At 42.5% G+C, this 22,844-nt stretch overlaps 2 protein-coding genes across 2 annotated transcripts in view; one reads left to right on the top strand and one right to left on the bottom strand.

The window, feature by feature from the left end:
• snrka (SNF related kinase a) overlaps positions 1-22,844 on the bottom strand; it is an 80,790-nt gene that overhangs the window by 16,015 nt on the left and 41,931 nt on the right. The window contains exon 3 of the mRNA XM_060922046.1: positions 4,128-4,269. Within this exon, the coding sequence (XP_060778029.1) occupies positions 4,128-4,269 (142 nt within the window). The remainder of the gene's footprint in view (positions 1-4,127; positions 4,270-22,844) is intronic.
• The window catches only part of pomgnt2 (protein O-linked mannose N-acetylglucosaminyltransferase 2 (beta 1,4-)), a 127,333-nt gene continuing 119,696 nt past the window's right edge, over positions 15,208-22,844 (top strand). The window contains exon 1 of the mRNA XM_060922049.1: positions 15,208-15,223. The gene's annotated coding sequence lies outside the window, so the exon portion shown is untranslated. The remainder of the gene's footprint in view (positions 15,224-22,844) is intronic.

Below are 22,844 nucleotides of genomic sequence, written 5' to 3'. Positions count from 1 at the left end.
CATTTAGTTATACTGCCTCAATACTACAACATTTCTTAAACCACGGCTTCTCCAGCTTTTTGCAGCCAGGGACCCCTTGAACTGTAAAAATAAAATACCATGGACCTCCTCAGTATACGATTACTTTATGAGCATAATCCAATGAGCCAATTATTAAGTTCATTATTTAAAATGAGTACATTACTGATTTGAATTTTCCAAAAGAAAGAAAAAAAAAACAGAATACATTATGTTCAAGGTGAAATTATTTATAGATCTACTTGTTTTGAGTCACACAAGTAGATCTATAAATACACAGTGCCCCCATGATCATCAGCACCCCCTCTTAAAGATTCTCATCTCATTATCTCTAGCCGCTTTATCCTGGTTCTACAGGGTCGCAGGCAAGCTGGAGCCTATCCCAGCTGACTACAGGCAAAAGGCGGGGTACACCCTGGACAAGTCGCCAGGTCATCACAGGGCTGACACATAGACACAGACAACCATTCACACCTACGCTCAATTTAGAGTCACCAGTTAACCTAACCTGCATGTCTTTGGACTGTGGGGGAAACCGGAGCACCCGGAGGAAACACACGCGGAGAACATGCAAACTCCACACAGAAAGGCCCTCGCCGGCCATGGGGCTCGAACCCGGACCTTCTTGCTGTGAGGCGACAGTGCTAACCACTACACCACCGTGCCGCCTCTTTTAAAGATTAGTTTAAAAAAAAAAAAAAAAAAAGTGGGGTTGGGTGGGGGGGGGGGGGGGGGGGGTATCCAAACTTTTGGTGAAGTGGCTTCATCTCATACTGAAAAAAGAAAAATCCAACCTTTGAAATAAATTTATTCAGAGAAACAAGTCCCTCATCAAGAAATAATTATTTAAGGGGGGGGACCACCACATGTGCCACCATTGGCTACCCAATACTTCGTACAACCTCCCTTTGCCAGTAAAACAGCACCGAGTCTTCTATACCATGTTGCCAGTTCACCGGTTGTCCTTCCTTAGACCACTTTTGAAACAATATTAGGGGGGGGGGAATAATCACAAAACCCACTTTTAGAACCATCCTAAATCACTTAAAGAGAAGTTGGCTACAGCTGCTTTGCACTGGGTAATATAAATGTCCCAGTGAATTATTAATAGATACATAGTTTATTTGAGGAAGTACTGTACTAATCCATCTTGGAAAATGATAAACTGTAAACTGTTCACCAGCCCTGCTGTCTCACCAACAGGAGAAACAGCCAGTCAAAGAACTCAAACAAAAATGAAAGAAAACCTACAGGGTCCCAACATGAACAACAGAAATCTACTACTGTGTTTATTAAAAAATAAAATAAATAAAACCCAACCCCACACTATATTAGAGGCAACATGCACATTCCTCCTAGTCTCTCATTTTATTTCTGGATTAAAAAAATAATTTAATCAAATGCTACACCGATGCTTTTCCCCCAACAGCGGCACCCAATCAGGAATTTGTGTCAAGCACAAACATTTTCCTCAACATAAAGCCTTTCATAACCCCACTCATGAAACCAATGACGAGAGGAAATTTGCATTCATTTCACAAACTGTCCTTTTGTTTTGGCTGCTCAAATAGATTGTTGTACTTAACAAGTGAGCAGACAAGGAAGGTCACTGCTGGGCGGCCTGATCATTTATTACAAAAATAGCTGCAGCCCACATACTTTTTTCTAAGCACTGTTCAGGCTAGTATGCATGTATGTATATTTGGATAACACGGACAATGCCTGAGATGGATCAAATTCAGTAAAATATGCATTAATCTGTATTGGACTGTGTGCTTATTGCTACTGCTGGTTGCTCAGAAAGTCCAAAATGTGCTTAAATAATAAGAGCCAATATCTTCATTTCACTTGATTTAATTTATATTGTGAAATGTATACACATCGGAGACGAAGATTCACAAAGCAGCAAGAATGAAAAGCAAAAACATGTCCGATGCAATTCTAAAAATCACCAGTAGTATCTGCAATGCCAAATGGTGGCATTTCTACTCCTTTACCTTGTTTTGTCTGAAAAAAGTGGTTTTACTGGGGAAAGATAACGAATATGCCAAAAACTCAAAGCAGTTAATCAGTACACTAATTAGTACGGATGCAGTACAAACTACATCAGTATCTTCTTTTCACATCATGCTTTACCAAGTTTAAAAAAATAAAAAACCCTCAGACACCTCAAGACTTCACCCATCAGCTTTTAATTAAACTGCATACACCATTTTAAATGTGTTAATTAAACTTGGACATTTACTGGACTGTGTGTGGAGGTGTAAATATTACATTCAGAAAGAGGATTAAGTAGGATCTGGCTACAGTGAACTTTTTGAGTAAGTACACTTTGCTCCAGTGCCTGTGCAGTACATCTCACTTGGGTCATGTGATTGATGAGGAAGAAATGGCAGTTCATATTATTCTGGGGTGCACAGAGTTTGGACAATACTACAGCCTGAGGAAGTCAATATTCATTATGAAGGCCATTTTTAGAAAATGGCATTTGCACCTCTGGTGCTTTTCTTTGCTGGAATGAAGGCACTGACTCGGGTCTTCTCTCTCATCAGCCTAGCTTTAAAGTTCAGCTGAGGATATGGTTTAAAGCATATACGCAGAGCCATGGCCTCACTTTCGTTTATAAATGCCTTGAGACCTCAAGAAATGGCACAGGAATAGTTTTAAGCGTTAACAAATCTAATATAGTAATTATGATTAAAGTGATTCATATAGGTAGCGGTCTGAGTGAATGACCTTAACGTCCGTAACGTCACAGCAGGAAGGCTATCGGTCTCATCGCCATTTCCGCTATACTAAAACACAGAGCTGACTGCAACTCCGATCCTCCATTTTGAGCTAATTTATCACCATGCCATGTAGATGTGCCAGCAATACGACAGAAGGTGGATTTACGTTGTATTCATGGCCCAAGAATGTTCAAACTGCAAAGATTTGGATGCGTTTTGTGAGACGTTCACGGGCACATTGGGTGCCTACAAAGTGGTCTCTCCTCTGCACATTTTACTGAAAACTCGTACGAAAACTCTGATCTGTTGGAGCGTTGGCTATAAGCCCGTATTGAATGAGGGTGCAGTACCAGCAATTAAATAAAAACTACAAGAAAAGGAAAAGCATTTAATTTTTTTTTTAAAAGGAAGTTCAGCTGCACCAGTTCTCCTGGAGTGAGCCGAGGGTTGTTGGTAAAACCCAGGACGGAACGAGACGGGACATATCGCTTGGGCAGTGACCTCCCTGCGGTTGTTGCTAAAACCGATGACTTTCCGTCCCGGGTTTTAGTAATTGCCTGAGCCAAGCAGTAATGGCGGAGTACTCAGTATGGAGAGAATAGAGAATGAGTGGAGCAGCCGTCTGATTTCTCCGCTGGATATTGCTGCCATCTCGCCCTTACGTGTAAGAAACGAATGAACAGAGAACTGAACAAACAACCGAAAGTCAGACTGTTTCGAAACAATCAGCCACAAGATCGGCCTTCAAGAAGCGAGAGAACAGACGGGTAAGCTCCGACTCTCATTTGGATATAAAAACAACAAAAACACGTTTACCTGCATTTAGATTAATACATGTAACTTGTATTGTGTGTTTAAATTACCGGTATAAGATTATTTAATTTGCTTCAGAATGTGATTGTCTCAGGTCATCTGATTTAATTAGCCTTTTACGTTTTATCAGTGAAAATGCATGCATGTACATTGCACAAGTTATAACACCTATCCTGTTTTAATGAGAGTCAACCCACAATCAATGAAGTCAAATCAGTCTTAGTTGAGCAAGTCGGTAACAGTATTTCTTACTTTCACCATAAATTTTTATTTATATGACTTTGGTCTATAGCTGTCAAAGGCCTCGGCCTTAAAACCGGTTACCGCTGTGACGTCATGCGTTCAGGGCTGGCTGGCTCAGCGGGGCAGCTCGAATGCAAACTTTACGGTCGATTTTAACTCTCAAAAACATTTTTAATTCCCATTTATGCAGCATACAAGAGTCAAGGGTGGAGATACTATCCACTCAAATGTATTTAAAAAAAATAAAGATTCTGCGTATATCCTTTAAGCACAAGGCTGGAGTGTTTTTAGAGGTAATGTAAGGCATGTATGAGAAACCCTTACTCTTTGCAGGCATTGGAGACATGTGTCGGTACAGTGTATTTACAGTCCATGATCATGGTGAGGGTTTCACTGTCGTTGGCTTCCTGGAAAGGAGGTTGTCCACATACCAGCATGAAGAGGATCACTCCAAGACTCCAGATATCTACAGAGAAAAACAAAATATAGATGCTATTCCTGTTTCTTCTCCATTTGGGAAATTAACACCATAATCAATTAAAGAGGAGAAAAATCCAGACACCTACCAATTTCCTGATATTATCTAACAAATAAGGCATATGTAAAACTGATCTCACAAGGGTCAAGTGTCACAGCACAGAGCGATATTCATGTGAACCGAGGTCCTAACTGGCTTGCTTTAGTACAAGTGTAATAAGAACATTAAAATAATATGACAAATTGGAAATCTAATACAGATATACATGTGAAAAGTCACAGGACTGCTATTACTGACAAAATCGAGCCAGTGCATGGCTTAAAATGAATTCTGCTGTAATTACAGGTGCACAGAAGATTTGAGCAAAATTTCCATTAAATCTTGATCCTCAGGGGGATGAACTACTCAGTCTTTTTTCTTGCTGGACTTAACTTTAGGAGAAGGAACCCAACAAACCGGCAACTCATTTAACTCTACCCCTTAATGACGACGACATATGACGCCTTGTCTAAAACCTTGTCTTTAGACTTTTTCTTGTAAATATGTTCTAAGGGTGTAAGGTATTAGGCAGAGACCCGTCCACCCGTAAATTTGACGGGCGATTGCCGATTTCAACGGGCAAGTATACACACAGACGGATACTGAAACGGACGATAATGCCGAAAATTTTCGCACATGAATACTCCCACATGTCATCCGATAAATCCAGTTATGTTCCGCCATCATTTACAAATCGTAAGAAACACAGTTTAAGACGAAAAATACTGAAAACTTGAAATGAAAAATCAGAATATTTCATCGCTTCCCTCTTCGCTCGCCGCTACTGAGGGAATCCTGGTTAGTTTCTTTTCCTCCGCTTAGTAATATGCTTAAATTCAGCGGGTCGTCTCGTCTGATCTGAGGTCGCGTTCGGATGGGGTTTTCGAAAAAGGGAGAGGGGGCCCTCTCCCCTTCAGGCGGCCCCTCGCCTCTCGTCGTTCCGGCCTCAGCCTGAGCCTCTCGCGCCCGTGGCCGCGACCCCGTCTCGTCCCGGTCCGGGGCGCGCGCAGGCAGCCAGAGTGGAAGGATCCACCGGCAGCCGCGCGCGTCCGCGGGGGGTGGGCCGAGGCGTTCGCACGGCGTGACGCGGGAGGCGCGTGTCAGGAGGTCGGGGGAGAGAGCCTTGAGAGGCGCGAGGCGCATCTGGGTTTAGGAGGACGGAGGCGCCTAGCGGGCGCCTGCGAGCCTCCAGCCGCGGGGGGGGGGGGTCGCCGTCCGATCGATTGGGATAGCGACCCTCAGACAGGCAAGAGGAGAATTTCTTGTCTTCAAGCGACTAGTATACCAGAACAGGTTCTCAACAGATGGTGATGATGAATGGCAGGAAGAGGGTCATTTTGCAAGACCAACTCAGCTCATGATGAAGATATTTGGAGGTCCAAACATGCCAAACCAGCGGCTCTATCCAAGCATGTTTCACCTCAAGTCAATGGCAATATGTGTGCTTGCTGGCAATGCAGAGGCTGAGCGAGTCTTTTCTGTTCAGAACAGGATCAAAAGCAAGTTGAGAACAAAATTAAGTATAGTTAGGCTGGAGCAGCTTATCAGACAAAGCTACGAAAAGTTAGATCGTCAGGAATTTGACTTTGATGCAGCAGCAGACCGATTCTTGCAGGCCCCTAGACATCTGTAATCTTTGTGTAAACCAAAGAAACTCAGTTCCCGTTCTTTCAAAGTTAATTTTAATTTTTGAGTAGTTTGGTCAAAATATTATGGATGACAGTCAGTGACAGACATTCTGCGATTTAATTTGTGCCACGTAAAATAGAATACTGTTGGGTTTTTTTTATTCAATACTGTAACTAGAACAAAAGATTATATACAATTCATTGTTGTTTATTTTCTTTTCACTTTTGTTACCAAATCAAACACCATACATACATCTGATACATTCAGGAGTGAAACTGAAAAAAATACAAAGTAAAAATATGCAATATTTCTGATCAAAAATTACACGCCATTTCACCCTGAAAATGTCCTAGAATGCAGGAAATGAAGTCTAAATTTCAAAAATTTTCGGGGGGGGCATGCCCCCAGACCCCCCTAGAGGGACTTCGCGCCTGCGGCGCTCATCAGGATTATATAAAATATTATTTTTGACTGGTAATTTTCTTTTTCTGCCTAATACCCTATAAGGGTGAACAGTATATACATATACAAGGGTGGCTGTAGCAACTGCTTTGAGGGGTAAAGAGTTAACAAAACGCAAGTGAAGCAGCCAAGAAAATAAAATGTTAAATATTGTATGAATAAAACTCAAATATACATGATACGACTCCACATTTGCTAAATAAACCGAGGCGTGCACAGTCAAGACACTCAAGAGCAGATTGACACCCATGTAAACTCATTCCTCCACAGAACTCAACATTTTCCTCCACCAAGTCTACACTGGAAGTTGAATATGGCTATTAATGGAAACGGTGGTACAGACTGTCAGTTGCAGTGCTCTTGCTGGGTTTTTTTTTCCCCAAGCATGAGGACCAAAAAGCCCCAAGTTGCAGGTTCCCATATGACTCCTGACAGAATGACGTGCAGGAGAAAAAGCTACCTCAGCATGCTGTCTCTAACAGAGCCGTGTACCTGCACAAGACCTGGACCCACTCACACAGCACAATTCATTTAGATTGGACACGTCGCACTTTCATTTCTATACCCTTTTGTGATTTATTACATTTGCTGAAAAAGGCCTCAGAGTAGGACATCCTTAAGTAACCGCAGAAAGATGCTCAGTGTTATTCAAGTGCTATTAGAAGCTATACAGGGACATAGACTGGTGGCCAAATTTCACTTAAGGGAGGACGGAATGTTAGCTTGTGGCATCCATGTTATGGGGTTAATATGGCCCCTACTGAACTCATTTAGTGTGGATGCCACCTAAAGTAGGCTTTCTAAAAATTGTTTTACACCAAAAACTTAATGGCCACCACCCCACTCAATTTTCGGCCAGTTTTCTTGGCTGAAAAATAAGGGTTACTCCTAATGCATCTTCTCCCATGTCAGAAATAAAAAATGGCATATGTTAACGACTCATTGTATGAAAGCTGATAAAAAGAGCTTTTTTTAAATATAACACTCAGATATACATGTTTCAGAAGGAGGTATGAGATTCATCAAACATTGTGTTGAAAAAATGAAACTAACCAATTTCAATCAAACTACATGCATTTCTGCTTTTATTTCTAAATATCTTCACTACACCCAATGCACCAATACCACATATTTAAGCGTGTCAAATGGAACCTCAATGCTCCCAGAATACGAAAATGCCTTGTAAACTTGAATAAGATGGATTGCATAATAAGCTATACTGCGACAGTCCACCTGCATCAGTTCAACAGATTGTCAATGGAAAATTAAGGCGACCACACAAAATCTTTTATGATTTCTAAAGTGATAAACGTATTTATTATGTATATACACCCACTATATATGAAACTTAAACAATACTTCTCTATTTTATATGTATCTTGTTATTCATGGTAACAGACTGGAATGATTGAACGGAAACCAAAACAAGTCATTCTTAATTTAGTTAAGTATTGTAACATCTCTCTTTCACCAGGTACCCTGCAGATTGTAAAATTATGATTAATCTTGCTTTGTCTGGAGTAAGCATAGATGACAGTTGCTTCATGAACCATGGATACCACTGACTCTTAAGTCAATTTTCACTTAGGATAAGCTTAGGGTAAGGATAAATACAAAATAGCACAATTTCTGAATATGTGCTTTTCTTTGGCAGGATATTATGACAAATGCTAAACAAGCACGATGGAATCTGTCATGTATAGCCAAAAGAGAAGTTCTGACACTACTTCTGACTGGGATCTGTGTCTGTTCTGTCAGAGAAAAAAAACCTGAAAAAGGATACAAGAAAACTTGGAGACACTGGATTTGAACGAGTTCGTCAAGCTGCAGCGGAACGCAAAAAGTACAACGACGTGGACAACTTCCACACCATAGAAAGGATTCAAAATAGTGATGTAGATGAAGAAACCGACATCCTTTATCACAAAGACTGTTATTCAACATTTACAAGCTCTGACAAAATAGCACGACTTAAAAAAAAAAAATATATATATATATATATATATATATATATATATATATATATATATATATATATATGAAAGCAGCCTCCCTTCAAGCAGTACATTTTAGGGGTGGTAATTATGTTTTTCCACATACAAAATTATTAAAAGCCTAATTCAAGTGGCATCCACCAAAAATGTGTCCATTAAGGGTCATATTAACCACCTAACATACTGTATTTATCCTTATAGAAGCGCCCTCCCTATTTGACACGCCTCCACGACTTTGAGCTAGAATAGTATTTACCAACCATTTTCTTCATTTAACAAACTTTAAATCCAACAAACCACAACAGAGACGTTCAATTTCACCGCTGATTTTTTTTTTTTTTACCGGAAATCGCGTTAGTAAACATGGACAGTATAAAATACGGACATTCACTCTGCTGCGGATATCAATACGGGTGGAGACGTACCTTTTGTTTGCACCACTCTTGTACACGTTTACGGTGAACATTAAATGTTTTTGCAGCTAAGTGTTTGCCTTTCTGCTCTGCCAGTTCTACAACCTTTAACTTAAAACTAGCGGTGAAGGATCGTTTTGAGGACGACATTTTGTTTTGTGAGCTCATAAACAAACAAACATCGACGATGACGTGAATTGTGACGTCACTACAAATAGTTTACTTACCAATGTTATCCTTATAAGCGAGCTGGACATTGTTTACTTGACTTTTTGGACATAAATGTATTTTCATGTGTTTCAAAATAAATGTTTTAAATTCTGATGATTTTGTCATGTTCGATGTTTTGTCATTTAAGGGTCGAAATTGACGCTCCCCCTTCATGTTTTGCATCGTGCCCGGGCGTGTTTATTAGGATAAATACGGTAGGTGCCACAAGCCAACATTCCGTCCTCCCTAAAGTGATTTCTAGGCCTCTTTTCAGATTTTGCCACTAGTCTAACATGGATATTACACAGCTCAAGTACTGACACAAAATGAGTCAAACCTTAATTTCTGGGAGCTGAGCACGACTTTATAAATCCTCGTGTTTGCACTTTCACAAAAGTTCAATAGTGGAATGTCTTTGGTTATCCTGTACTGTACAACCACTGGTGTCTTTCTTGTGGCCTTGTGTCTGCTGCATGTGTTTAAATGTGAAGCTATTGTGAGCTGCACCAAAAGGAGGGGGAGCTCCATTTTTTTTCCTCCATCAAACCACCTACCATTACCTGTTCTGTAAAACTATATTTACGACTGATGATTTTCCATCAAGTAGACGAGCGTGCTTGTGTCAAATAGATCAAAGATGCATTTTGACACTGTAGTAATGAAATAAAGCCATGCCCCAGTACCAGCAGATGTCACATTGCAGCACTGTGTCAGAAATGATCAAAATAAGACATAAAATACAGCTTAAGATCATATTTTTTGCTAAATTTTCATACATTTGACTGCATGAAAGCTCACCACACAGACATGAACAAATTTGCTGGTACCCTTCCATATTTATTTAAAAACATCCACCCATAGTTTTTTTTTTTCTGAAATAACTTGAAATTGACAAAGTAACTGGCATCCATCATTGTTTATTCCATATTTAATTTAAAAAAAAAAAATTTCGCTTTTGATTTTGAATTCGACAGAATATTTTAAATAAAAAAAAGATTGAAAACAGCATGGGCAAAAATGATGGGGTCCTTAATCTAATTTTGTTGTTCAACTTTCAGAGGCAATCACTGCAAATAATAAATCTCTGTAGCTCTCGAGGAGACTTCTGCACCAGTCAAAAGGAAGTTTGGCCCACTCTTCCTGAGCAAACTGCTCCAGCTCGCTCAGGTTTGAAGGGTGCCTTCTCCACACTGCACGTTTCAGCTCTTTCCAGAGATGTTCAACATGATTCAGATCAGGGCTCATAGAAGGCCACTTCAGAACAGTCCAGTGTTTTGTTCATCATTCTTGAGTGCGTTTCGGATCTTTATCCTGTTGGAGGACCCACGACAGAGACAGAGCTTTCAGACACTGGGTAGTACATTTCGCTCCAGAATGCCTTGATATAGTCTTATTTCACTGCGTCCTGCACAGATTCCTGGCACCCCGTGCCAGGCGCAACAAAACAGCCCCAACACACAACCAGGCCTCCTCTGTGTTTCACAGTAGGTATGGTGTTTTCTTTGAAAGTTTCATTTTTTTCCATCTGTGGACATGGAGCTGACATGACTTGCCAATGGAGCACTTGCATGTGACGTCACAGCCGATCCAGATTGTGACAGACGCCATCTTGTCGGTCAAACGCCATATTCCGCCTTCTACTTCTACCTTTGCTTCTGGAAAAACCTACTATAACCAATTCTACTACAACAGCTGCGGCTACAAGCTCTCCCTACCTGTGCACGTTTATGTTTTTTGTGTGTATTTTTGCGCGTGTTGTTCGTCTGTACCAGACTTCAATATCCACTACAACCGTATGGACTTACTGGACATTGGTTTCCAGCAGAAAATGACAGTTTGTAGCGATTTCCATCGCATGCACAACATTCCGGACGAGAGAAGAAAAAAAAAAAACAACAACATTCTGGACGAGATAGCGAGACCAGCGGGGTCTCCGTGGATTGTTATCGGAAGCAAAGCGAAGGAGGCGGCACCGGGAGCGGACGCAAAAGCGAGGCTGCAGGCAGAGCCGGCCTGTTGACTAAGCTCAGAAAACAGCTACTCAAACCTCCACTGCCAAGCCTCTACCTCTCCAACGCCAGATCCATGTAAACAAGACGGACGATTTGGAATTACCTTATTCTATAATCGGCTGGTCAGTGCTATACTCAATACTTAAGTGACTTACCCGTCCAATGAGAATTCTTGTTCACAAGATGCCACATCTGAGTCGCTGACAAATCCTGAATTTCTGTAGAGATAACTGTCCGGAGATTTATAAGCACGCAGTGCTTCACCACTGAACAGCGAGGGAAAGTTAATGAGGTAATTATACACGTCCAGGTATTCCGCTGGCAGTTCAAAATCCGGTCGTGAAAACTCCGTCCGGAAAGCCATAAGGGTCACAAATCTGTAGATCGTTTATTTTAGACATATCTCTAGTTATCTGTTCAATAGAAAAATGAGCCGTGTAGTCCGTCGGTTGAAATTGATCCATTCTGTACACGAGTGCAGCAGTATTCAGCGGTGTTTTTGACCGACAAGATGGCGGTTGTGAACTTTCCGGTCACGTGACTGCAAAATCTCTATAAGCTTGAGTTTTGTTTCATCGGTCCAAAAGGACATGCTCCCAGAAGCATTATGGCTCGTCATTATGTATTAAAAACTAGATAGAACTCGACGCCAACGGTGTCGATGGGGATGCCTCCGCCCGGTAGACTACACGCCTTAAGTTGTGATTTGGGAATGGGCATTTGACCTCACAGTAATCTTGACCTGGTGAAATCGGACAGACATTTGACCTCACAGTGACCTTGACCTTAGACCTTTTGATCTCAAAATCTAATATCAGTTTGTCTTTGTTCCCAAATGCACAAATGGTGAAAGTTTGGTGAAATTCCTTTGATTTGCCTTGAAGATAGTGTTCACCAGGTTCTTGGACAGACATTTGACCTCAGACCTTTTGATCTCAAAATCTAAAATCAGTCCATGTTTGTCCCAAAGCGCACAAATGGTGAAAGTTTGGTGAAATTCCTTTCATTAGCCTTTGAGATCACATTCACAAGGTTTCGGGACGGACGGACGGACGCACGCGCGGACAGACGCATGCATGCATGGACAACCCCAAAACATAATGCCTCCCGTACCTTACGGTGGCAGAGGCATAAAAAAATAAAACCCACCCACCCCTACCAGACCGTTATTTGCCATGTTCTTCTTTCAACAATGGAGTCCTCCTGGGTCCTCTTCCATTGAGCTCAGTGTCACTCAAAAAGCGACAGATGGTGCAACCAGACACTGATGCACCTTGACCTTGGAGTTCAGCTTCTCTCTCTTTGGAAGTTGTCCTTGGCTCTTTGTCTACCATTCACACCATCCTTCTGTTCAACCTGTGGGTGACTTTCCTCGTGTGTTCACGTCCAGGGAGGCTGGCTACAGCCCCATGGAACTTAAACCCCTGAATACGTGCAGCTGTAGTCACAGGAACATCAAGCTGCTTGGAGATGGCCTTATAGACTTTGCCTTTAACATGCTCGTCTATAATGTTCTTTCTGATCTCCTCAAACAACTCTTCTTTGCTTTATCCGGTCCATGTTCAGTATGGTGCACACGACGATATCAAACGGCAAAGTGACAACTTTTCTCCATTTAAACAAACTGAAAGACTGATTACAACAGGGGTTTTCAAAGTGTGGGAGAGTGAGCCCCCCCCCCCAGAGAGCAAATAAACAACAGCGCCCCCCCCTTACAATTTTTGTTGCTATACTTAATGTTCCATTCGTATTTTTAAAAAATGGTTGTTGTACACATTTTCTTCTTTTACACATTTTAAACATCTGTGCTTTTTTTTTTTTTAAACATCTTGTTTTACACATTTTAAACATCTCATAGCATCGTTAGCTAGCACCTCTTGGCAGACAACACACTGTGGCAGTGGAGCATCTTCAGATCCAGTCCATGAAAATCCAAACTTTAAGGCCCACTTTACACGGGGACGGTATAAAACAAAAACGCAAAAGTCCGTTTTTGTTCTCACTTTTTTCCGCGTCTACACGACCGTTTTCAAGGAGGAAATCTGCGTCTATACGGTGACGCATAAATGTCTCCGCTATGTCTGCACGCATGCGCAACGTCTTCCGTCTTGTCTGATCTGCACATCTGCGCCGCTGTTCTGTCAAGTTATCCTACCAAGCCTACTACGCATGCGCGAAATCCAGGAGGGTAGGAAAATTCAACAGTAGGTTTTGTCCCACCGATCAGCTGGGCTGATAGAAAATCGGTGAGAATTTCACGCATTTGCCGATTTTTATGTTTTGTGCGTATTGGTCGAGTCTTTGGCCGAGTCAAATAATTTGTAATGACTTGTTTTGAATAATAAAACGGTCTGTATGAGAACTTGCTAGGATAACTTTACAGAACACCGGGTAGGAAGAAATTATAGGTAGGAAGAAATTTCAGAACACCGGCTGAGGTACTGTAGTGCTCGAGGGAGGAGCAGGAGCAAACCGAAACTCTTTTAATCTGCCTTTATTAAGTAACACTCACTCTTGTTTCGGTGAAGAAGAGAAAAGGCAGTGTCCATCTCAGCAAAATAAACCCGTTCGGCTGCTAGTTTTGTTTTCAGTCTCGGGTTTATGGTTTCACGAGCGGCTTGAATAGGCGGCGCGCGCGTGCGTGTGTGTGTGTACCTTGGCGACACCAAACTGAGGAGCTCCAGCTGGGCGGGTGAGCAGGAAAACACATCTACTGCATTAAAACACAGAGCAGCTTGAAGGTCCGTTGGTTTGATGTAATCAGACATGCTCTTACTTTTTTACTTACTTTCTTACTTCCCGGGCTGGCAAGTGCAGTATATGACATAGGTATGACGTAAACGCGTACCCGACGTGAGCAGATCCGAGCAGAGTTTCGCGTATTGGGTAGTTTAGACGGATATGCAACGGGGGCCGTTTTTAAACTTATCCACTTTGAAAGGCGTTTTCAATTTTATCCGTTTTTCAGCCTCGGAAACGCCGTCCTCGTGTAAACGAAAGGCACTTCTATTAAATATTTAGTCGTTTTTACCCGACAGCGTCCTCGTGTAAACGGGCCCTAAATAATCGTGGTCATACTTCCTTCTTTTTTTGCTTGGCCCAGACTCTGTCTCCTCACTCACTGTAGCTTTAGGTACTAAAAATCGATCCATTTTGTCTCTGGCAAAGGCTAGCTGAAGTTCGCTCAATGTCCGCAATAGTAACTTATTCTGGTTTATTTTTCCCCACATTGCGCCCCCCCTGAAGAACTCTGGCACCCCCTAGGAGGCGCGCCCTACACTTTGAAAAGCCCTGGATTACAAGATTGAAGATGTGGCATGAAAGAAAACAGTTAATTTGAAATTACTATAAGGCAGTTCTTTATCATCTTTGAGGAGTACAAAAAAATTAAAAAAAAATCTGTCCAGGCTGCTTTCGAATATCTTTGCAGAATAAGCAAGTATTTCTCTTTGACTTTTTTTTTTGCTTTACTCCATGAGATACCACAGGCATGCAGGTGTACATGAGAAAATTGCTTTTAATTTCATCGCTTTTTAGGAGGAATAATGCATTGTTTCAATGAACTGTAAGGGTGCCAACAAACTTGTCCACGTCTGAATCATCCTCTAGGACACACTCCTAGGCATTTACATCTGCTTAGACGGTTCACAGCCTGGTCAGAGAGAAATCTGCAGGTAGCCATATACTTCTCTCTGCTGAAGTTATAGCGCTGCTAAATATTAACCCTCTGGTTACATCATGCGGTGGTGACTTTTCTACCAAGTGCACCATGACCCAATTACGTGAGCTGCAAGTCATAAATCGGAACGTACATCAGAAATAAATTAGAAATCAAAACACCTTTCTATAAAAGATCTCACTACACATTTCGCAACCCATGTGCTGAGCATGGAACACTGGGAGTGTGCATAAAGACAGGGGAGGGGCATCCCCAGGGCCAACAACTTCACGCTTGTTTAATTTTGAATGACTGCAGCAGAAAGGGAAGGCAGGCCCTGGCTTGCTGCTAAAATCACTCCATCTTTGTGGAGGAATCTAAAGGTGGTTATTAATCCACATGCTGGACCAAGCAGAAACGGGAGCAGCCACAGACTGGCCTTCAACAATAATGTCACAACAGAAATAGTGAATTACAACAGGATTACTTCAGGCTGACTATTTTTGCTACCCTGAAGCCACTCAGGTAGGCGTGAATACTTAAACATGGTGGGGTACACACTGGGAGTTAATCCCTTAAAAGTCAGATGGTCAATCTGATGGTCACCTATGGAAAGATACACCATGTTATTTGTAACACGTCTCCAAATCAGTCAGTCTACTCATCACAAGCTAAAAATGCTAGCCAGCACTAACATGCATATGGAGCCGTTATTACTCAGGCAGCCTTCCCTGGTGGATTCAAACCACGTTAACAAAAATCACTGTAGAAATTGGGCAGTTTGTGCAGATCCGATGCATGATCTGACACTGGGTTGCCAAATTGAACTAGTTTTAAAGCAATAAATCAAAAATAAGTAACGATGTCCTACTTCAGTGAATCGTCCATCTACAGCATTGTTTTTTTGGTGGGGATGAATTTAGTTCCTTTATGAAAGAGGGCTTTAGACCAGTAAGTCAGTTAAAGCTGCACATGCCAAAAACAGTCATAGCAGCTCACCAACAGCACTGCTGTCAGTTTCACACAAGAGCTCAAGCACCATCACAGTGAAAAGCATGGGCCTTAAGTAGATCATTAAGATGGACCACTGATAGACCTCACCTATAAAGCATGGATATTTTTTTATTTGTAAGCCAAAATATTTATAAACCTGGAGTTTGATTTTTATGCTAGCTATTAAAATTTACCATGGAACCATGTCACCTTACAACACTTCCCCCATGTTATTTTCCATCCTCGATTTGGCACCAGCTCTAAGAGCCAGCTTCATCTTGAACAGTTGGAAGCAAATTAAAAACAAAACTGCTTAAATTGCTCAACATCAGAAAGATGAACACAGCCAGAAGCAGTTGTTTTTAGTCTCACCTGGTTGCATCATCTATTTTAAAAAAAAAGTACACGTGTAACCCCTTATGGTGAAATCCTTGACTCGCAAGTGACCTCAAAGCAAAATAGAAACCCGGATGTCGGCCATGTTGGTGGAGCTACAAATGCGTGGTCAAGTGACATTCCATACAAAACAGTCATGCATGCGCAACTCTTTGTTTTTCCACTGCTTTAAGTGTTCTTTTAGCAATGCCATACCAGTGTGCTGTATATGGTTGTGGTCACCACAGTACTCGTGACCTTGGTACGTTCCGAGTTTTTAAGAATTCCGTCCGTGATTTGGAAAGAGGGCGAGGAAACTGAGGCTTAGTACGGAGAGGAGACGAGCATGGCTGAACAACATCGGCAGGGCTGATCTAACAGAGGCTAAAACCAAAAACAGCTCGTGTTTGCAGTAATCATTTTATCTCAGGTGAGATTCAAAAGCTCTCTCAATAATATCATGGAAAAATTTAAATTTCGTGTTGCTAGGAGTTGTGCTATGAAATGAGCGCTCACTTGTCGTGGTTCGCTTGGTGGTGGTTAAAATTTTACACGCGTATTACCATTTCGCGTCTAGGAGCGCCAGCAAAATTGTACCCGAAATAAATTGAAATGTGATTTGTGAGCCATAAAGCTAGAAACTTGTCAAAATTTCACACTGTTGTTTACACACAGAAATAAAGTAAATGCAAAAGAAGCCCTAACTTACCCTTGCAAGTACAACTGCTTTGTCATCGTTGACTGGTTTAATTAATAACGTATTTATTTATTTACCCATTCAGAGACACAGAAGTTATAGGCCTCCATGGACTTATAAGCCTTCATTTGAGATTTGTCGACCCATGAAGTCTGCCAAACCAGATAGAACACAATATCTGGGTACTCGACGGTCGGTAGAAGCGCCTTGTCCTCAGAAAAATCTGACTTTTTTTTAAATAACATGGGTCAAAACCACACATACTGCATCGATCTTCTCTTTGTATTGAATCTTCGCTCGAGTGTTCAAATCGTGGTAATACTGAGAAAATTCAGCAGTGTTTACAGACACGCTTTCAGCGGCTACCATCCTAGTTGCTTTGTATATCCTCCATCGTGGCGGACGCTCATGATGTGACACATTTTGATCACGTGGTTGCAAGTCATCTACACCACAATCTGTAAACTTCCTCGATCCAATTCCTTAAAGACAACAAAGCAAAGCACCCGCATGTGCAGATAAATAAAGGGGAAACACCAGCATTCGAGCAGACAGGATGCTAAGGTGAGTGAAAGAGCACGCAACTTCTGTGCTCTTGCGCTTTCACTTGTATACACATCTCTCTCTCTCTCTCTCTCTCTCTCTGGCACCAGGTGTTGCTATAGCAACCAGCAGGCTGGATTAATTACCCTGTGGGTAAACGGCACTATGTCTGGCTGGCACGGGTGAGATCAGGAAGACGCTGCTCCAAACATAGCTCCATCACTCCCCCCCCCATTTTCCTGCCTTTCCAGCAGTCATTCCTGCCATCCTTCTTCCTTCCCCTGTTTTCATCAGGCTTCAGCAGGGAGGTGCCAGCTCTCAGAGAGAACAATCTGTTGGAAACAAAGGGGGTGAAGAAACAAGGAAAGGAGAGGAGGGGGTAGTGGCATCCTTAAAAGCTTTCCTGTGGTGTCAGAGCAGCACAAAAGCAGCAAGACTCGCGTCAAGCATGCATGCAAACATATGCGCCTCGGTGGTGGTTTAACGAGCGATTTGGGAATTTGACGCTCGGCTATTTGTGCGAGTATGCTGCTAATGCGTTGCATCACTCCACCGCTGTTCGAACCAACTTCAGATAAGCTCACTGATTATGGCAAAGAGACACAAACGTATAAGGTCTGACAATAACTCTGGCAAAGGAGCCAAGAGAAAAGTCCACTAGTTTCTCCATTCAAAAACACAGCACACTCCTGAAAACAGTAAAGCCTTTATGCGCTGTATCGGGGGAGCACAACCAGCAAGCAATTTATGAAGATCCTTACTTACAAAGATCCAAATAAGCAAACAACAAGGATAACAAAGGGCAACAACAGACACCATGTAATGCTTAACCATTAGTTATCTACAGTATCTTTTGAACTCAAAATGGAGAATAAACTGACACTCAATTTTTTGAGCCATGCTGTTCTTTCCAGGGCAGCACGGTGGTGTAGTGGTTAGCGCTGTCGCCTCACAGCAAGAAGGTCCAGGTTTGAGCCCCGTGGCCGGCGAGGGCCTTTCTGTGCGGAGTTTGCATGTTCTCCCCGTGTCCGCGTGGGTTTCCTCCGGGTGCTCCGGTTTCCCCCACAGTCCAAAGACATGCAGGTTAGGTTAACTGGTGACTCTAAATTGACCGTAGGTGAGTGTGAATGGTTGTCTATGTGTCAGCCCTGTGATGACCTGGCGACTTGTCCAGGGTGTACCCCGCCTTTCGCCCGTAGTCAGCTGGGATAGGCTCCAGCTTGCCTGCGACCCTGTAGAAGGATACAGGGTCTGATGTCAATTGAGGCAGCAGTCTGGATTCCAGTTCATCCCAAAGGTGATCAGTGGGGTTGAGGTTTAGGCTCAGGCCATAAAGGACCTTAGTTTCAGTGAAACGAAGTCTTAATGCTACAGCAGACAGAGACATTCGATACAATTCTTACAACTTCTGTGGTTACAATTTAGGGAAGAGGCACACATCCGCTTTATCCTGTTCTACAGGGTCGCAGGCAAGCTGGAGCCTATCCCAGCTGACTACGGGCGAAAAGCGGGGTACACCCTGGACAAGTCGCCAGGTCATCACAGGGCTGACACAGACAACCATTCACAATTTATGCTGTGTTCACACTTATACCGGTACGATAGTGGTATAACTGTATCGATACAAAGTATACCGGTACAGTTGAGTGCATCTGTCCACACTAGCGAGAAATGTTTGCGGTTTTCTTTCACGGTAGTTGAAATGCGCGTGCGCGAAAAGTTTCCGTGGTTACCGAGTAACTTCCTTCCGAGAATATATGGCATCCGTTATTTTGAGATCTCGAGAAAACAAAACAATTATTCCGTGATCTCGAGAAAACAAAATTTCATGATCTCAGCTGGATCACTGCATCTCCGTCGGCAGAGACGAAGCCGGGCCAGTCTTCTGCGGCGGTGCCGCGGACTAATTTTGAAATTATCCCTTATTAAAAGACTTAATGCAATCTCTCCGTGTCAACCCCTGATCAAAATATTGCCTTATTAGGTGATCGATTATTCCAGACATTCTAATGACCAAAGTTGCGTCTAGACAGAATGAGAAATAGCCCCGAAGTCAGCATATCACAAGTCTCTTGGTGCACCTGAATGAACCATTTCTCAGCTGTTTACTCGAGATCACGGAATAATTTTGTTTTCAAGAGATCTCGAATTAGTTGTGTTGTTTTCTCGAGATCCTGAATTAATTATGTCGTTATCTCAGGATAACAAGGTGAATAAAAAAAAAATTTAAAAAAAGGATTATATGAAGGGCCTCTCAGCTTCCGTACGGATGAAACGTGTGTGTGCTTTTTGTTGTCAATGTACAGTCTATTTCTGGTGGTCATTTATTCAGTGGAATCGTATAAAATGCGCGAGGCAGTTGAGAAAGAAACAAACGAAGCTCCGTTCTTCACTATTTTATTCAGCGAAGACATCGATTGAGGTGTGTGACTTTGCGCATGCGCATTATATTTGTACCGATACAGAACCGCTTCATCTGTCCACACTACAGCGAAGCGCTACAGTACCGATACTGTACCGGTACGAAACCCATACATTTGTGGGTTTCATACCGATACAGTTATACCGCTACAGTTGCTAGTGTGTACAGGTGTTGTGGTACGAAAGTAGTTTCGTATCGGTACAAAATCCCTAGTGTGGACAGGGTATTAGAGTCACCAGTTAAACTAACCTGCATGTCTTTGGACTGTGGGGGAAACCGGAGCACCCGGAGGAAACCCACACAGACACAGGGAGAACATGCAAACTCCACACAGAAAGGCCCTCGCCAGCCACGGGGCTCGAACCCGGACCTTCTTGCTGTGAAGCGACAGCACTAACCACTACACCACTGTGCCGCCCGTGAGGTCCACATACTTTTGAAATACTTTGCTCTGTCTCCATCAGGGTTGTGGTTGGCTAGTGGATGACCCCTGTACTAGAACCTCAATCACAGAAAAGCACAGAGCAGAGGTGTTACAAATCTTCCTTGGATTTAAAAAAAATTAAAAAAAAATTTGGCTGCAAGTTGAACTCTGCAAATGCATCATGTGACGCTCCCTGGCAACCAAGTTGCAGCAACTAAAGACGGCTGAAGTTCGAGCAGCGACAGGAAACAGTGATGCTTGTCTAAAAGCCATCAATAAGAGGACAGTGTAGAGAATGGCGAAATATAAACATGCTAATGGACAGAAAAAATAAATAATTGCACATTACCTCAAGCTCGCTTTTTTATAGAATGTTTTTGTTCTGTGACTGCATTTTCCGCATGAGCCCAGGCTGCTCTTACTGATGTACACAGAATAAAGTCACTCTCTAATCACAGTTTACCATATAATCCGACATGGAAAACACATTAAATCGCATGTAAAGCACAATCGAGCAACACAACGAAATGCAAAAATACTCCATATACTCTTACTGAAGCGAATATGAACAGGATAAAAAGGGTACCGTCTGCAGGCGATTATAGGTGAATGTATTGCTGACTTTCGTTCTCTAACGTAGCAGTTGCTCTATTAACCTCACACCTCTAAATTCCTGCTTTTGAATGAAAAATTAGTATTACATAAAACACATTAGCGAGCCTGTGGAAGCAATGTCACTGGTAAAACTGCTCTCAAAGATTAGCTTGCATCTTTGGTTAATCTCTGGGATTCAGTCACGTGACTTTTCTTAGCGGTTTTACTGGAAGTGAAATAGCTGGTGGTCTAAACGGCTGCCGTAGCGCAAACAACTAGCGATAACTTAAGAGTATGCTCATGATCTAGAAGCCACTGCTCGCTTTAGATATATTCAGAAGATTGCTATGTTGCATGGAATCGACCCCTACAGTCTGGGAAAGAAGGATGTCATACGATGTCGAAAACTACCCTTCAGTCGAGTTCCCCGACATCTCGAACTATCCCGTGTTGCAGACGTCCTTCTACACCGCAAAACAGATGAAAGTGTGGAAGAGTATGGAGGCTTACAACTTTTTTTTTTTTTTTTTTTTTAAATGTGGCTGGGTGAAGGACCTTGGTATCAAGTCACTGCCAAATGAATCCTGTATTGTTTTTGCCCATGTAAGTATGATTTTTTTTAAAAGCTTTTTATTCACGTCTTTACAACGAAGCGCTGCAAGCTGAAGTGTAAACAAACCGTTCGCTTGATTCTCACTTGTGTTGGCTCTTATCTCGCAGGTAAATCATTCGCAAAGATCATCAGAAACCCCTTTAAAGACCTGGATCTTAGTTAAACAAGATGGAGACATGATCACAGCGCATTGTAACTGTACGGCTGTGTAAGAATTTTGTCACAACCTTCATGCATATGGACTTTGTGAGGTGTAGACAAAGAAACAGCTGGGGACTTTAGCGCTTCGTGACAAAGAGTCCCATGAAATAACGACACGTAGCAGGAAAAGTACTTGGAAAACACCAAGGACATAGCTGAGAGGGAGATGCAAACCTTTCACAAAGCGATCGCTGCAAACTCGAGCATGCTTCGACTCGGCTCCCTTCGATTTCAGTGAGAGGTTCAAAAGCCACCTTTCTCGACGTCTTTTTGTGAAATCCTGTGTTTGTTCACCCTTTTTAGTTCACGGGGAACTCTGAAGAAACTTTTCAGTTTCATGGTTTGATCAATTCAAACAACCTAGAAAACAACGCAAGCGTAAGGCATTTTCCATGCGAGCAATGCACCTTCTCCATACAAAACACTGTCAACTGAGCTTTAGTAGACCACCAGCTAAAGTGTGGAATAACCAATGAGGCGGATATGACGTCACGTGAAACCCAGCAATTGCAGCTAGCTTAGCATGCTACTCCATATGATGCTGAGCTTGCACTCGAGTTGTTGAAATTTGCTTGCGAGGACTTGTATTGTACGAGTGACAGTTAATATCTCCACGTGTGAAGAAATAATGTGCTCGTGAGCACGTTTTATCACGCTCGTGACATGACAAATCTGATGCCATAGGATACCAGCTAGCTTACTAAAACTTAACACTGGGATCTCTTAGTAAACTGATGCCCCTTTTCCACCAAAGCAGTTCCAGGGCTGGTTTGGGGCCAGTGCTTAGTTTGGAACTGGGTTTTCTGTTTCCACTGACAAAGAACTGGCTCTGGGGCCAGAAAAACCGGTTCCAGGCTAGCACCAACTCTCTGCTGGGCCAGAGGAAAGAACTGCTTACGTCAGCGGGGGGGGTTGTTGAGACCAACAACAATAACAAGACCGCGAAAGATCACCATTTTTAAGCGACAAGAAGCCGCAGCTGTACAAACGCGAAGTCATCCATTATTATTATTGTTGTTGCTGCTACTTCTTCCGCGTTGTTTTTGCTTCGATATTCGCGCCAAGGTTTACGCAAACGTAGCGACGTAACTGACGTATACAGCGACATAACTGACGTGGCTTCCCTTAGCACCCCGAGCTATGGAAAAGCAAACTGGTTCTCAGCTGGCTCGCAAGTTGAACGAGTTGTGAACCAGCACTGGCCCCGAACCAGCCCTGGAACTGATTTGGTGGAAAAGGGGTATCATTCGAGGAATATTTGTTCAAGAACACAAAAGCACTATA

This window comes from Neoarius graeffei, chromosome 5, assembly GCF_027579695.1.
Source record: "Neoarius graeffei isolate fNeoGra1 chromosome 5, fNeoGra1.pri, whole genome shotgun sequence".
Lineage (NCBI taxonomy): Eukaryota > Metazoa > Chordata > Actinopteri > Siluriformes > Ariidae > Neoarius > Neoarius graeffei.
The sequence above is the reverse complement of the archived record's forward strand: the minus strand, read 5'-3'. Positions and strand labels throughout refer to the sequence as shown.